Source organism: Vulpes lagopus, chromosome 11 (assembly GCF_018345385.1).
Source record: "Vulpes lagopus strain Blue_001 chromosome 11, ASM1834538v1, whole genome shotgun sequence".
Lineage (NCBI taxonomy): Eukaryota > Metazoa > Chordata > Mammalia > Carnivora > Canidae > Vulpes > Vulpes lagopus.
This window is the reverse complement of record NC_054834.1, coordinates 93,646,873-93,663,987: the sequence shown is the minus strand read 5'-3', so window position 1 is coordinate 93,663,987 and position 17,115 is coordinate 93,646,873. Positions and strand designations below refer to the sequence as shown.

Below are 17,115 nucleotides of genomic sequence, written 5' to 3'. Positions count from 1 at the left end.
GGTTACCAGTAAGGTTGCCCTTTTTTTAAATTGAATACCTTTTTAAAAATTGTAGTTAAATACATAATCTTAACTATTTTAAGTGTATTGTTCAGTAGCATTAAGCATATTTACATTGTGCAACAAATCTTAAGAATTTTTGTCTTGCAAAACTGTAGCTTTATAACCCACTGAACAACTCCCCATTATCCTTTCCCCCGACCCCCTAGCAACCACTGTTCTAATTTCTGTTTCTATGAATTTGACTACTCTAGGTGGATGGAATCAAACAACATTTATTCTTCTGTGTCTGACTTATTTCATTTAGCATAGTGTCATCGAGGTTCACCTATGTCGTAGCATGTGTCAGAATTTCCTTTCTTTTTAAGCCTGAAAAAAATTGTATTATATGTATATATGACATTTTATTTTATTTTATTTTAATTTTTTTTTTTATTTATGATAGTCACAGAGAGAGAGAGAGAGAGGCAGAGACACAGGCGGAGGGAGAAGCAGGCTCCATGCACCGGGAGCCCGACGTGGGATTCGATCCCGGGTCTCCAGGATCGCGCCCTGGGCCAAAGGCAGGCGCCAAACCGCTGCGCCACCCAGGGATCCCCTATATATGACATTTTATTTATCCATTTATCTGTCAGTGGACACATGGGTTGCTTCCACATTTTGGCTATTATAAATAATGCTGCTATGAACATTGCTGTACAAATATTTGTTCAAGCTCCTGCTTTTAATTCTTCTGAGTATCCAGAAATAGAATTGTTAGATTACATGATAATTCTGTTTTTTTGAAGAACTACTATACTGTTTTTCCCACAGCAGCTGCACCATTTTACATTCCCACCAGTAATACACAAGGGTTCTAGTTTCTCCATATCCTTGCCAACACTCGGTATTTTCTGATTTTTTGGAAATAGCCACCCTATTGGGTGTGAGGTGGTCTCTCATTGTACTTTAATTTGCATTTCCCTAGTGATTAGTTATTTTGAACATTTTTTCATGTGCCGGTAACCGTGGAGAGTCTGTTCACGCCCTTTGCACATTGAAAAGTTTTGTCACTGATTTGTAGAGTTCTTCATATATTCTGGATATTAATTTCTTATCAGATTTATCATTTGCAAATATCTTCTCCCATTCTGTGGGTTGCCTTTTCAGTTGAGAGTGTTCTTTGATGCATGAAAGTTTTAAATTTGATGAAGTCCAAGTTACTTTGTTTTTTCTCTTCTTGCCTATGCAATTGGTATTATATACAACAAATACATTGTTTACTGGCAGAATTACTCCAGGAGAAAAAACATTCAAGTAAATTTGTGAGGGGAAAAAAGAACAGTCTCTGATATTGGAAAAACTGGCTTGATGTTCATTTTTTTTTTTTTTGAGTGTGTGTGTGCATGTGTCTGTGTTCATTGTTAAGACTCAATACTATTTCAGACTTATCTGACAAAGTTTAAAGCATATTGTCCTCCTGTTGGATATAAACAATCTCACAGGGGATCCCTGGGTGGCTCAGCGATTCAGTGCCTGCCTTTGGCCCAGGGTGTGATCCTGGAGTCCCAGGATTGAGTCCCATGTAGGGCTTCCAGCATGGAGCCTGCTTCTCCCTCTGCCTGTGTCTCTGCCTCTCTCTCTCTCTCTCTGTCTCTGTCTCTCATGAATAAATAAATAAAAGCTTAAAAAACAAAAACAAAAACAATCTCACAGAACATTGACTCAGACAAGATCCCCGTGCCACACAAAATACCAAAGATTCCCCTCTCATTAAATGAGTGAATGCTACTTCTTTACCAATTTCAGCTTTATCCCTGTGTTAATCTGCTTTCCTTATAATTAAGATGTATTAGATGCCCAATCCTAGGATTGCCCTGCTTCCTAGCACCCAAAAATAGAGCAAACCCTTTCTTCCTTAGACGCTCCCCAAAATTACCCAACCAAAGCCCACATCCTCTAATAGGTTCTTTCTAATATTCTTTTATTGACCAGCTAAAGGATTCCTTGCACTGTGCATTTTCCCTAGCTATAACAAGTAATAGTAATAAACCTCAACTGCAGGCTTCTTGTGATTTTTGGCTGAAGGGCATTGACATTTGCTAGGAGGAAATTAAGAGCCACACTTTGTTAACCACTTGTTAGGTCTTGTAAAAGATACTTCTTCATGAGTTAAATCACTAGGTAACACAATTTTATGGCTATGGACTTAAGTTATTACCTTAATTTTGTTCTCAGATATGATTTATACATAAATATATATCTTATAAATTGCCCTAGACTGCAAGTAAAGAAAAAAAATGCAAACAGTGACTAAACAAAAAGGACTTCCTTTTCTTACATAAGCAAGATTCCAGAGGAAGGCAGGCCTCTGGTATGTGTTTCTTAGGTCAGTCTCCTTACATTACACAAACTGGTAAGAAGGAGATAAACAGGCACAACAGTGAAGAAACTGTCCTGACACTATCACTTAGGTAGGTCCTACTGTTGCTGGAGCTGGTCTGGCACTCATAGCTCAGCATTGGTATTCTGTTGAACAATTGCACAGAACACAAACATGAGACAAGGCCAAGACAAGACCATTGCATAATCATACAGAATTGAGACCAAAACAAGAACATTGTTCAAATCACAAAAAAATGATCAAACAGGTACCTATTCTGGCTATTATGAGTGACTACTTCCTCTTTATTAAACACAGCTTTAGCCTCACTTTACTTCTCCTGCCCTATAAATAAAGTTTATTAAGATACTCAATAGTGGAATTTTCAAGAGAAAAGCCCCTTAAACCTTCCCCAAATGACTTAACACAGGACTGAATACCATAATAAGTTCTTTCTAGCACTTTCTTAATTTGACACTCCTTAGAGTGTGTTCTTCATTACAATTGGTCAGTAATCCCAATTTTAACTATAGGTCTTTGACTGAAGAATAGTGACACAGTGCCTAGTTTCATCCCTATGCTTTTTCTGATGTTTGTTCTGAAACTATTCTGTGCATTAAGGCCAACCTCAGTCTTCAAGGTAATCAGTTGACATGGTTCCAAACAATCTAAATCAGTGCTAGTCAAATTGTGCTCTCCCATTAGTGATTGACTATAGTGTTGGGGGTGAAGTAGGGGAAGTGACTGCTGTTGGTTAGCTGATTTCTTTTTGGACTTATAAAAATATTCTAGGGGCACCTGGGTGGCTCAGTGGTTGAGTGTCTACCTTTGGCTCAGGGCATGATCCTGGGGTTCTGGGATTGAGTCCCACAAGAGGCTCCTTGCATGGAGCCTGCTTTTCCCTCTGCCTATGTCTCTGTATTCTCTAATGAATAAATAAATGAAATCTTTTAAAAAGTTCTAAAATGAGGGATCCCTGGGTGGCTCAGCGGTTTGGCACCTGCCTTTGGCCCAGGGCGCCATCCTGGAGACCCGGGATCGAATCCCACGTCGGGCTCCCGGTGCATGGAGCCTGCTTCTCCCTCTGCCTGTGTCTCTGCCTCTCTCTCTGTGTGTGTGTGACTATCATAAATAAATAAAAATAAAATTAAAAAACAATAAATGAAATGAATTGTGATGATGCTCCAGAACTCTAAACTAGGAAAAGCATTGAATTGTACAATGTGAATGGGTAAATGATGCTGTGTGTAAATTATTTCTCAATAAATAAAGCTGTTAAAAAAAAAAAAAAGTATGGTTCCAAAGACTGGCCTCACCATGACACAAGGGCAGAAACTGAGAGTAAGACTTTACTTTTATAGCCAGTTGATGGTCATTTCATATATGCTGAATAGCACAAGAAACAAAAATCCACAGGTGTTTTTTCCATGTTTACCTTTTCAAATTTCATTTTCTGGGTGTCCATGTTTTATTATATACTATTAAAAAATCAGTTTTCCATGGACTGGGAGAAAAGCCTCAGATGATTGGGAAACAATGACCTAAAGGACTTATAACTGCAGCAGTTTAAAATGGGTCGTCTCGAAGTCTCTCAAAGTGGAACTACAATGCCCAGAATGCCCTGCGAATGCGTAAGCGACGTCCATTCCGTTGGCCTCGCCGCTACGTCCTCTGGGGCGTGTAGTACGTGCCTTAAGCTGAGCACGCTGTGCAGTCCAGGCATTTTTTTTTTTTTTTAAACCTGCTTTGGCGACTGGATCATCATCGCAGAGGTGATGTCTCTGGAGGAAAAGCTGCAAGCTATGAGCTGGGGGGGGGGGGGGGGGTTCTGTCCCTTGTTGGGGACCAGAAAGCCATCTTAACCAGCCTTCCCCGGCATCCTCCAGAAGAGCTGGAGGTCGTTGAGGGGAGAGTGTCACCTGCAAGCCAGGGCCGAGGAGGGGCGGCAGGTCGTCTTCCGCCCAGCACGTTTCCGGCCCCGAGGTGCAGGGTTTGGCGGAGAACGGAGGCCGCCTCCCGGGTATTGGATTTTCCCGGGTGCTGGGGGCGGGCCGGGCTGAGCCCGCGGTGAGCGGGACGAGGGCGGCCACTTTGGTTCGTGCAGGGCGGCCGCGCGCCCAGCGTGGGGGATGCTCGTGGTTCACACCGGGTGCCGCTGTGCACCCAGCACTCCGGCCCAAGGGCCCTCCTTTGGTCAAGTGACTTCCCAAAGCCGTTTGTCTGGGACGTAGCTGGAGACCTAACACCTTGGTCTCCCAGCCCGTGAGCGGCTCCTGTTTTCTGTCGTAGACAGGAGAACCTTGAGGTTACCCTCGCTGCGGACAGGGTTTGTGTGTGTGAGACCCAGGTCGGCCGAGGTCAGGACGCCGTCTGCACTGTGCTGATTGCCACAAAGTACCAATACTGCCTCGTTTTTCTTTTCTTTCCTTGTAAACAGCTCAGCATAACCATAGAGTCTGAGGCAATCTTTTAGTGTTGGTTTTGCTGATGTAAGGAGGTGTTCAAGTTGAAAGAATAGAAATAACTGAGTGCTTGTCTCAGTTCACAAGTACTAAAGTAGTGTTTTTTAGACTTTTTAAATAAAGATTTTATTTATTTATTCGTGAGAGACACAGAGAGAGAGAGGCAGAGACACAGGCAGAGGGAGAAGCAGGCTCCATGCAGGGAGCCCGACGTGGGACTCGATCCCGGGACTCCAGGATCACGCCCTGGGCTGAAGGCGGCGCTAAACTGCTGAGCCACCCGGGCTGCCCTTTTTCAGTCCTTTTTGAAAATAGCATTTCTTATCTGTAAAATGCAAATAGCAGTATCTGCCTGATAGGTTAGTTGAGAGAATTTAATGAGATGATCTATTTTAAAAGTCCTTTGTGAAGTGTCCCAGAAATGTTAGGTATTGTGATTTTAGTCGCAGCTTTTCTGTTGTTTCTCAATTAGAAATATAAACATTTATAATATAGTGGTTTTTTTAAAAAGATTATTTATTTATTCATGAGAGACACAGAGAGAGAGAGAGGCAGAGACATAGGCAGAGGGAGAAGCAGGCTCCATGCAGGGAGCCCGACGTGGGACTCGACCCACGAGTCTCCAGGGTCACGCCCTGGGCTGAAGGCAGCGCTAAACCGCTGGGCCACCCGGGCTGCCCTATAATATAGTTTTAAAATAAATTCTCCTTTTTCATAATTATCTTTGGTTCTTAAATTGCTTCACAATGTCTTGATACATTTCTTGATTTCTTTATATTTCCTGATTGGTGCTTTAATCGTCCTGCTTATTGGTTTAAACTGACCAAAGGTCAGTAGTGACCAAATAATTTGAGTTCTTTTAGAGTACCAGAAGAAAGAAGAAATTATCCCGAAAGTAGATATACCAGAAACTACCTTTCTGAAAACAATTTTTTTAAAAAAATATTTTATTTATTTGAGAGAGAGTATGCACACAAATGGAAGGAGGAGCAGAGTGGGAGAGAGAGGGAGAGGGAAAAGAATCTCCAGCAGACTGGGTGAGCCCCATGCTGGACTGGATCCCACCATCCTGAGGAAAAAAAAAACTATGGCTCTGAATTATGACTGTTTCTTGTAAAAATGTTAAGATGATATATTTATTTATTGCAAACAGTTTGACTCTTTTGTTTAAAATGATGGTTCTGAGTTTAGGAATTTTTTTTTCCCTTCTGCTTTTATGGTCGAATTTGAATATATGTATTTGTATATATGTAAAATTTAACAAACATTTTTTATTTTATTATTTATTTATTTATTTTTACATTTTTTATTTTTTTAAAGATTTTATTTATTTATTCATGAAAGACACACACACAGAAAGGCAGAGACATAGGCAGAGAGAGAAGCAGGCTCCATGTAGGGAGCCCAATGTGGGACTCAATCCCGGAACTCCAGGATCACGCTCTGAGCCAAAGGCAGACGTTCAACCACTGAGCCACCCAGGTGTCCCTAACAAACATTTTTTAATGGAGTGCAGAAAGAAGTCCCTTTTCCTGGACACTTAGTTTTGGCCCAAGTTCTGCTGTTTGCTTCAGACTAAGAACAAGGTCTGAAGTTAATGCAGAAAAAAACTTGTTACTTTAATTTGAAACAAAATTTTTTTAAAGATTTTATTTATCTATTTCACGAGAGACAGAGACAGAGGCAAAGGCACAGGCAGAGGGAGAAGCAGACTCCACGCAAGGAGCCTGATGTGGGACTCGATCCTGGGACCCTGGGATCACGCCCTGGGCTGAAGGCAGGTGCCAAACTACTGAGCCACCCAGGCTGCCCTAATTTGAATTTTGAATCTGATTTGGTATTAATAATATTAGCATAACCATGTTAAACCAATCTTTTTACAGAAGCTGCATGTTGGAATGGGATTTGGACTTACCATAATGGAAGCAAAATACGTGAAGGAAAGAGTTACCTGTTTTTCAGCATATTGCATCTGACTACTAGTTGCAAATGGTTTTCTTTATCTAAGAAAATTTGTGATGTAAATGAAAAATTACCTTTCTTTTAGACTCATTACTTGTAAATATGCTTCGCCTAAGAGCCATTTATACATGCTCCTGGAGAGTGTTTCAATTTCGAACCTGCAGTTGTAAACCACTAATTAGCCAGATGATTAAGTGTACAGATGAAGAGCAAGCATTTGATCTTATTAAGAAAAACAAAGCCACATTTTCAGAAAAGCAAGTGGAATGTGCATTTAATATACTTTGGCAGTTTCAACAGCAAAGGACCAGCTTTTTAAAAAATGTTGACTGTATCAGAGACTATCCCCACTTTCTTACTCTTCATAATTTAGCTACAAGTCAAATAGAATTCATGGATGATGATACCCTGGTGAATGTGTTGTACTTCATACAGCAGTAAGTAATATACTTTTAGATTTTATAGACATTTTTGTAGTTTATTTTTATATTTTAATTTTCTAAAAATCTCTTTAAAACGGAAAACTCTTTCTGTAAACAGTATTCCTGATCATTTAATACTTTTAAGATGGTTAGAGGATAGTCTTTATGGTAACAATGTATATGTATATCAAATGTCCTGTTGTGCAACCTGAATATATACAATTTTGGTTAATCATAATTCAGTAGAGCTGGGAAAACATTAAAAAAGAAAAGATAAAAAAAAAAAGAAAAGATATTTTTCATGGTTTGCAAGGGAATCCAGCCTTCAGAATAACTGGATTGTTTAAATAAAGTATTTAGCAGACATATAAGAGAAAAGTAACACACAGAAGTTGTAATCTATTTCTTAGTCTCATTCATGGAAAAATAGCAGTTTTCTCACATGATTATCCAACTCATATATCGGTATAGATTTACTTCCTCAGTGTTCATGTTAACTTGGAAAATGATGAATAAGACAAAATTAAACAAGTCTTTTTTGCAGGACTCTTCACAGCCCTTATATGTTAATGTATATAATGGATAGCTAAGCAAGCAGTTTCCAAATTTATTTAACCACAGAACATTGGGTTAAACACCTCACAAGACTCATGTCTGTTTAGGCAGATGGAGAAATGCTATTTGGTGAGGATTTGTCTAAAAACTATATTTCTATGTTTCCCTCCTGAGTAATATTTTAATACTGAAAGGATTTTAAGAGTAAAATATAATTTTGTTTTCAAGTTTTAAAAGCAGCATGTAGTTCAATTTTGCTTCATGACTCAACCTGAAAGTCTTTGATTTTTAGGAGACTACTAGAGTCTTAACATTATAAAGATACTAAGATTGGTTAAAAGAGATTTTTATACCTACAAAATACAGTCTATGTGGTTTAGTTATATAGAAAGTATTCATTGTTAATGAAGATATACTAGAAGTGGGACTCTTATATGCTCTGGTGGTACAGAATGTATCAAAAACTATAAAAATACCCTTAGATCTAAAAAAGGTTGCTTCTAAGATTTATCCAAAGAAAATAATCTGAGATACATATAAAGGTTATTGTACATTGATATTCAGCTCAACGTTATTTATAATGCTGAAAAACTAAAATTCTAAAAGTAGGCGAGTGTTTAGGTGATATTATATTCACATAATGGGATAATATACAATGTTTAAAAATTGTTATGAACAATGTATAGTGTCATGGGCAAATGTCCACAATATAATGTTAACTTACTGAAAAGGGTAGGATATAGGCATGTAAAAGAAATACGTGTATTTCATATGTGTGTAGAAAAGATAACTTGAATGATATGCTCCAAATTAATGATGGTGGCAATTTATGAGTACAGACCTGTAAATCATTTTTAGTATCCTATTTAAGTTTTTCTGTATTTTACAAACTCTCTCCTATAAAAATATTTTTGTAATCAGAGCAAAGTAACCTACGTTATGTGTACTTTTAGCATAACATGTATCATTGAACATTTTCATTGTTCAGTGGAAGGCATTGAACAGATAAAAGAATGAGAGAGACATGGAATAAAATGTTGATGTTTTTATATTGTATCAAGAAAACAAAATACTGAAATGGGAATAGACCAGAGATAAGGTCTGTGTAAGAGTACAATAATTTGAGGTTCACTTTTGCAGTATAACTCTTACTTGCATAATTATTTTTAGTAATTTAAAAGCATTCATGTATGACAGATTATTTTCTCTTGGTTTTCTTGAGGTGTGCTCCTGAGGCCCATGACCTTCTGGTTGAAGCACTAGTTATAGAATCATGGAGAAGACTAGAAAGGCAAGTACTCTGGGTTCATCATTTAAGAGCACAGTTATCTTATTCAAAGTTAGCTCAGTGAAATCTTATAGAGAAAGAATGGGGAGCTGCTGCCTACCTAATTAAGCTTCACTGAAAAAAAATGTAAACTCATTTGGGTTGAGGGTTTTTTGATTGTGTAAAGGAAAATAATGAGGAATTTATATTTTCCCTAAGAGAGAAAGAAAACTCTAATATTTGCTCTTTAAATTAACAGTGGGAACAGTGTGCTTTTCCACATATATAATTAATTAAAATATAACTAAGGTGCAGTAACAGCTATTTGGCTTTTTTTTTTTTTTTGAAAACATTTTATTTATTCATGAGAGACACACAGAGAGAGAGAGAGAGAGAGAGAGAGAGAGAGGCAGAGACATAGGCAGAGGGAGAAGAAGCAGGCTCCTCACAGGGAGCCTGATGTGGGACTCCATCCCTGGACCTGGTATCACGCCCTGACCCAAAGGCAGATGCTCAACCACTGAGCCACCCAGGCATCCCTATTTGGCTCTTTGAATCTTCTTTTCTGGAGGATTGTACTTCAGAAAGAAAAGATTCAAGGTGCTTGGCTGACTTAATTGGTGGAGCATGAGATTCTTGATCTTGGAGTTACGAGTTTGAGCCTATATTGGGGGTAAAGTTCACTTAACAAATTAAAAAAAGAAAGAAAAAGATTCTCTGAATGTTAGGGGAGAAAAGAAGACACCAGTTTATTAGAAAGGAAAACTTTTTAACATTGTTTAGCAGTGTTTGTAAGTATTTGTTCATCACTTTTTTATGGAGAGGCAATGAATATAATCATATGTGACTTAGAAGTTTTCAGGTATGCTGCTGTGAACAGGATTAATTCACATCTCTTTCCTGTACACAACTGTATTTGCAGTGTGTTGGCATAGTCAGTAATCATCTAGAAAAATGTAAAATTTGTTCAGCGTGTTCTTATAAGAAGTCTATTCTATACAAAACTATATTATTCATACTATATAAGAATATGAGAAACTCCACTTATAAAAAAGGGGAGATAACAACAGACCTTATTTTGGAAAATCTTTAGCTATTTCTGAAAATTTCGAACTTTTTAACATAGATCCCTATGTTAAAAAGGCTATCCCAGCATAGCCTACATCCGTTATTAATGGGGTAAAACAAATGTTAGTGAAGAAAGGGAAAATCAAAGTGGGAAAAAGAAAGGAACATTTGAAAACCACAGAACAGAAAGGTGGTTCAAGATGGAAACATAGGAAGACCCTACTCATTCTACCAAGGACACACCAAATATACAGCTACCTATAAAACAACTGTCTCTGAAAAAAGACCTGAGGACTAGCTGAAAAACAACTCCACAAGAAATCATGGCAAGGCCACCTGGAGATAGGTGGGAGAGGCAGAGACATGCTCTTGAGATCCGCATTCCCGACTCAGTGACCCACAAAGGGAAGGATCTAACAAATATAAAGCCTATCCCTGAGGAGTGAGGAGTTTGAGCCCCACATCAGGAACCCCAGCTCTTGGGACCTGTACCAGAGAAATGAGCTCATAAATGTGTGGCTTTGGAAACTACTGGAGATGGGATGGCTGGGTGGCTCAGAGGTTGAGTGTCTGTCTTTGGCTCAGGGCGTGACCCTGGAGTCCCAGGATCGAGTCTGCCTTGGGCTCTCTGCATGGAGCCTGCTTCTCCCTCTGCCTGTGTCTTCTCTTTCTCTGTGTGTCTCTCATGAATAAATAAATAAAATCTTTAAAACAAACAAACAAAACTACTGGGGCTTGCATCAAGGAGACCCAAGTGTTGTAGGAACCTGGGACTCTGCTCCTAAAATGTTCACATGCAGACTTACTTGTCCTGGGACCCAGCACAAAAGTAGCAGTTTGGAAGTGCCTAAGCCATATGTGAAGGGAATTTACAGGGTAAGCTTAAAGTGCCTGCCAGAGGGACAGGGTCCATTGGAACTCTCTTGTTGCCAGAGGCACTGGTGGGCACCATTTTTGTACTCTTCTACCTTGCTCGCACCAGCACTGGCAGGTACCATTTTAGCAGTTTCCTACCTTGTAAAAGTTGTTTACCCTGCTTTTGTGCACTTCTGTGGCTCTGCCCCACCAAACCATTGGGCCAGCTTGCCCTGACCCAGTATCCCCCACAGCCCCACACTGCTAAAGCTAGTAGGCAGCTTTGCCTCGGCCTGGTGCTCCTCCTTGGCCCTGCCAAATCTGGCATATATGGCAGTCCACAGAGGGAACGCCCTTTGAACACCTGCCTCTGGTGTCCAAGGAGTTTTGTGTTTCTGAGACCCATGGGACTGGACCAATCAGAGACTTCTTGACAGGCAGATATGCCCAAAGCACCACACAGGTAGCCGCCTGAAGTAAGTACCCTGGTCTTCCTGTGATTCCTTCAATATTGAAAAGATAGCTATGTTGCCTAATGTATAAGAACAGACATTGAAAGTCAAAGAAAAGTGAGAAAACAAAGGGCTATATTTTAAATGAGAGAAGATAAAACCCCTGAAAAAACCATAATGAAACAGAGATCTCAGGAGAAGAATGGATGGACATAAAACTTCAACAAAGAGATGGAAAACATAAGAAAATACAAACAGAAGACTTGGAACTGAAGAATATAATAACTGAACTGAAAGACACACTGCAGAGGTTCAGCAGCAGACTAGGTGAACCAGAAGAACTAGTGACTGGAACCAGGGTAAAGTGGAACTCACTCAAACAGTGCAGCAAGAAAAAAAAAAAAAAAAAAAGTAAAGATACTGTATGAGGGCTATGGGACTACATTAAGTGGAACAGTGTTCTCATAATAGATGTTCCAGAAGGAGAAGAGAGAGAAAAAGGAACAGAACACTTATTTGAATAAATAATATCTAAAAATTGCACTAACCTGGGGAAGGAAACAGATATTTACATCTAGGAATCCCAGAGAGTTCCAAATAAGATGAACCCAGAAATTTATATCAAGACACATTATAATTAAAACATCAAAAGTTAAAAAGAGAGTCTTAAAAGCAGCAAGAGGAAAAACAACTTTTTATGTACAAGGTAACCCCTTAAGACTCTTACCAATTTTTCAATGTAAACTTTGCAGGCCAGAAGGGAGTGGCATGACATATTCAAAGTGCCAAAAGCAAAACACTTCCAACCAAGAATACCCTACCTGAGAAGATTATCGTTCAGAATGAAGGAGAGGAAGTTTTCTAGACAAGCAAAAACTGAACAAGTTTACCACTACTAGAGTTAAAAGATACATGAAAGGTACTTCTTTAAGCTGAAAAGAAGGCCAATTGGTAACAAGAAAACATATAAAGTAAAAATCTCTCTGTTAAAGGTAAATATAAAGAGTAGTGGACTGTGAACACAAAAGTAGTAAAATTAAGTATAACGATAACAGTTAAGGGATATACTAAATAAAAAGATAAGAAATGTGACATCAAAAACATAAAATGTGGTAAGGGGAGTAAAAATGTAGAGTTTTAGAATGTATTCAGACTTAAATTCCTATCAACTTAAAATAGACTGGTATATCTATATATAGGCTGATATATGTAAGCCAAATGGAAATCACAAAGCAAAAACATATGGTAGATATACAAAGGATCGTGAAACTGGAATCCTAACACCAAAGAAAGGCATTAAATCATAAGGGAAGAGAGCAAAAGGGAAAATAAGCAGAGAAGAACAACTAAACAGCTAGGAAACAGTTAAAATGACCATGAGTACATACCCATCTATAATTATTTTAAATATAAATGGACTAATGCCAACTTCTGACTCTTGTGGCCTCAGTATGCTTGTTTTCGGTATCTGGAGGCTGCACAGCAGGGTGGTGGCTCAGATGGAGAGCCAATGACCACTGTAGTGAGTACCAGTTTGGGGAGAACAAGTCTCAAGAAATTTTAGAAGATTGAAACCCTATCAAGCATCTTTTCAGACTGCAATGGTATGAGAGTATAAATTAATCACAAAAAGTTGGAAAAATTACAAATATGTGGAGAGTTAACAACATACCACCAGACAACCAATGGGCCAATTAAGAAATTGAAGGAAAAGTAAAAAAATCAAGTTTTCCTTAGATAAATGAAAATATAGCTTTCCAAAATCTGTGGGATGCAGCAAAAGCAGTTTTAACAGGGAAGTTCATAGTGATACAGATCTACTTCAAGAAATAAGTAAAATGAAAAAAAAAAAAAAAGGAAAAAAAGAAATAAGTAAAATATGAAATAAATAATCTAACTTTATTTCTAAAGGAACTAGAAAGCAAAGAGCAAATGGAAGCCCAAAGTTAGTAGAAAGAAGGCAATAACAAAGGTCAGAGAAAAAGTAAATGACAAAGAGACTAGAGAGGGTCACCTGGGTAGATCAGTTGGTTAAGTGTCCAATTCTTGATTTTAGCTCAGGTTGTGATTTGAGGGTGGTGAATTTGAGCCCCTAAGTTGGGCTCTGTTCTCAACATGGAATCTGCTTGAGATTCTTTCCCTCTCTCTCCTCTTCTGCCCCTCCTCCCCACCTGTACTTTCTCTCTTTCTCAAATTAAAAAAAGAAAATGAGACTAAGGAGACAATAGAAAAGATCAATGAGGTGTGCCTTGTTGGTTCAGTTGGTTAAGCATCTGCCTTCGGGTCAAATCATCTTGGGGTTCAAGCCCCGCATTGGGCTCCCTACTCAGTAGGGACTGTTTCTCCCTCTCCTCCTGTTCCTCCCTGCCTGTTTGTGCTTTCTGTCTCAAATAAATAAAATATTAAAAAAAGAAAAGATCAATGAAATTAAGCTGGTTCTTTGAAAAAAAAAATAAACAAAATTGATAAACTTTTAGCTATTTACTAAGAAAGAGATCTTGAATAAATGAAATCAGAGGGGCACCCAGGTGGCTCAGTGGTTGAGTGTCTGTCTTTGGCTCAGCCCAAGATTCCATGGTCTTGGGACTGAGTTCTACACAGGCTCCCCATAGGGAGCCTACTTCTCCCTCTGGCTATATCTGCCTCTTTCTGAGTCTCTCATGAATAAATAAATAAAATCTTTTTAAAAAATGAAATCAGAAATGAATGAGGGAACATTATACCTGATAACAAAATGATACAAAAGCTAATAAGATCTTGGCTGTGATGGACAATTATATACCAACAAATTGGACAACTTAGAAGAAATGGATAAATTCCTAAAAATAGACAGTCTTCCAAGCCTGATCATGAAAAAATAGAAGGTCTCAATAGACCAATTACTAGCAAGGAGATTGAATCAGTAATTTAAAAAACTCCCAACAAACAAAAGTCCAGGAACAGATAGCAGCTTTCAGTGGTGAATTTTATTAAAGTCTTCTTTGAAGACTTAATACCTATTTTTCTCAAACTCTCCCAAAAAATGGAAGAGGAGGGAACACTTCCAAACTCATTTTAAAGGCTAGCATTAGTCTGAAACCAAAAGTAGACAAGGACACCATAGAAAAAGAAAATTACAAGTCAGTATATCTGATGAACATAGATATAAAAATCCTTAAAAAATTAGCAAGCCAAATTCAATAATACATTAAAAAGATCATATACGGGATCCCTGGGTGGCGCAGCGGTTTGGCGCCTGCCTTTGGCCCAGGGCGCGATCCTGGAGACCCGGGATCGAATCCCACATCAGGCTCCCGGTGCATGGAGCCTGCTTCTCCCTCCGCCTGTGTCTCTGCCTCTCTCTCTCTCTCTCTGTGACTATCATAAATAAATAAAAATTAAAAAAAAAAAAAAAGGAAAAAAAAAAGATCATATACCATTGTCAATGGGATTTATTCCTAAGATGCAAGGATGGTTCAACATCCACTAATCAATGTGATACAGCACGTTAACAAAATTGAGGATAAAAATTATATCATAATTTTAATAGATGCAGAAAAAACATTTGATGCAATTCAACATCCATTTATTTTATTTTATTTTTTTTTAATTTTTTTTTTTTATTTATTTATGATAGTCACAGAGAGAGAGAGAGAGGCAGAGACACAGGCAGAGGGAGAAGCAGGCTCCATGCACCGGGAGCCCGATGTGGGATTTGATCCTGGGTCTCCAGGATCGCGCCCTGGGCCAAAGGCAGGCGCCAAACTGCTGCGCCACCCAGGGATCCCTCAACATCCATTTATGATAAAAAAAAAAAAAACTGTCAACAAAGTAAGTATAGAGAGAATGTCCCTCATCATAATAAAGTCCATAAATGACATACCCACAGCTAAGATCGTATTCAGTGGTGGAAAGTTGAACATTTTTCCTCAAGGTGATGAGTAAGACAAAGATGCCCACTCTTACCACTTTTTTTCAGTATAGTGTTAAAGTTCTATGCAGCACCTGGGTGCCTCAGTCAGTTAAGTGTCTATGTTTGGCTTAGGTCTATGATCGTAGTGTCCTGGGATTGAGCCCTGAATTGGGGAGGCTGCTTCTCCCTCTCCCTTGATTGCTATCTAGTCTTGTGAACTCATGTGTATATGCTTTCTCTCTCTTTCTCCCTCCCTTCTTCTCAATTTCTCTCAAATAAATGAATAAATAAAATCTTAAAAAAAAAGACAGTCCTAGCCAGAGCAATTAGGCAAAGAAGAAATAAAAGACATCCAAAATGAAAAGGAAGAAGTAAAGAAGTAAAACTCACCATTTGCAGATGACATGATTTTTATATATAGAAAACCCTAAAGACTCCACCAAAAACTTGTGAGAACTAATAAACTAATTCAGTGAAATTACAGGATACAAAGTCAATATATTAAAAATCTATTGTGCTTTTATACACTAAGAATAAACAATTAGAAGGAATAGGACAATCCCATAGTAAGAGGACAGTTCCATTTATAATTGCTTTGAAAAGAATTAAATATCTAGGAATAAATTTAAACAATGAAGTGAAAGACCTGTACACTGAAAACTAAGACATTGGTGAAAGAAATCAAAGAGGACACAAACAAATTGAAAAATATTTATGGCCATGGATTGGAAGAATTTATATTATTAAAATGTCCATATTACCCAAAGCAACCTATAGATTCAGTGCAACTCTATCAAAATTCCAGTGGGGTTTTTCACAGAAATAGAACAATCCTAATACTTGTATGGCACCACAAAAAGTCTCTAATAGCCAAAACAGTCTCAAGAACAGAGAAAGCATCAATCTCCCTAATTTCAAAGCATATTAGAAGGCTATAGTAATTAGAACAGTATGTTATTGCATTAAAAACAAACACAGAGGGACGCCTGAGTGGCTCAGCAGTTGAGTGTCTGCCTTTGGCTCAGGAGATGATCCCAGAGTCCCAGGATTGAGTCCCACATCGGGCTCCCTGCATGGAGCCTGCTTCTCCCTCTGCCTGTGTCTCTGCTTCTCTCTCTGTATCTCTCATGAATAAATAAATAAAATCTTTAAAAAAATTTCTTAAAAAACAAAACAAACAAAACAAAACAAAACACAGATCAATGGAGCAGCGTAGAAAGCCCAGAAATAAACTTGTAAACATATGGTCAATTATGACAAAGGTGGCAAGAATATACAATGAGGAAAGAACAGTCTCTTCAGTAAATAGTACTGGGAAAACTGAATTAGCCACATGCAAAAGAATGAAACTGGACCATTATCTTACACCATGCACAAAAGTAAACTCTACTCAAGTGGACTAAACCACTTGAACATAAGACCAGAAGGCATAAAACTCCTAAAAGAAAACATAGGCAGTAAACTTGAAATTACTTGTAGTGATATTTTCTTTGGATCTGACTCCAAGGGCAGTCAATGGCAACAAAAACAAAGTAAACCAAGGAGACTACATTAAACTAAAAACATTTTGAACAGTGAAGAAAATCATCACCAAAATAAAAGCAACCTACGAATAGGAGATGTTTGCAAATCATGTATCTGAATAGAGGTTAATAATCCAAAATATATAGAGAACACCTACAGCTAAATAACAACAATAACAATCTGATTAAAATATAAGTAGGGGACTTGAATAAATATTTTTCCAAATAAGACATACAGATGGCCAATGGGACATGAAAACATGCTCAACATCACTAATAATCAGAAATGCAAATC

The 17,115-nt window shown here is 38.2% G+C and overlaps 1 protein-coding gene across 4 annotated transcripts in view; it reads left to right on the top strand.

The window, feature by feature from the left end:
- Positions 1 to 17,115, top strand: part of FASTKD1 (FAST kinase domains 1) — a 51,184-nt gene that overhangs the window by 4,786 nt on the left and 29,283 nt on the right. For 2 of the 4 annotated variants that reach the window (XM_041773714.1, XM_041773711.1), the window contains exons 1-3: positions 4,199 to 4,382; positions 6,708 to 7,223; positions 8,986 to 9,054. In XM_041773714.1, the coding sequence (XP_041629648.1) occupies positions 6,889 to 7,223; positions 8,986 to 9,054 (404 nt within the window). In that variant the 5' untranslated portion in view covers positions 4,199 to 4,382; positions 6,708 to 6,888. Of the gene's footprint in view, positions 1 to 4,048; positions 4,135 to 4,198; positions 4,383 to 6,707; positions 7,224 to 8,985; positions 9,055 to 17,115 lie in introns of those variants that run through there. The other 2 variants (XM_041773712.1, XM_041773713.1) reach the window with 2 other exon arrangements.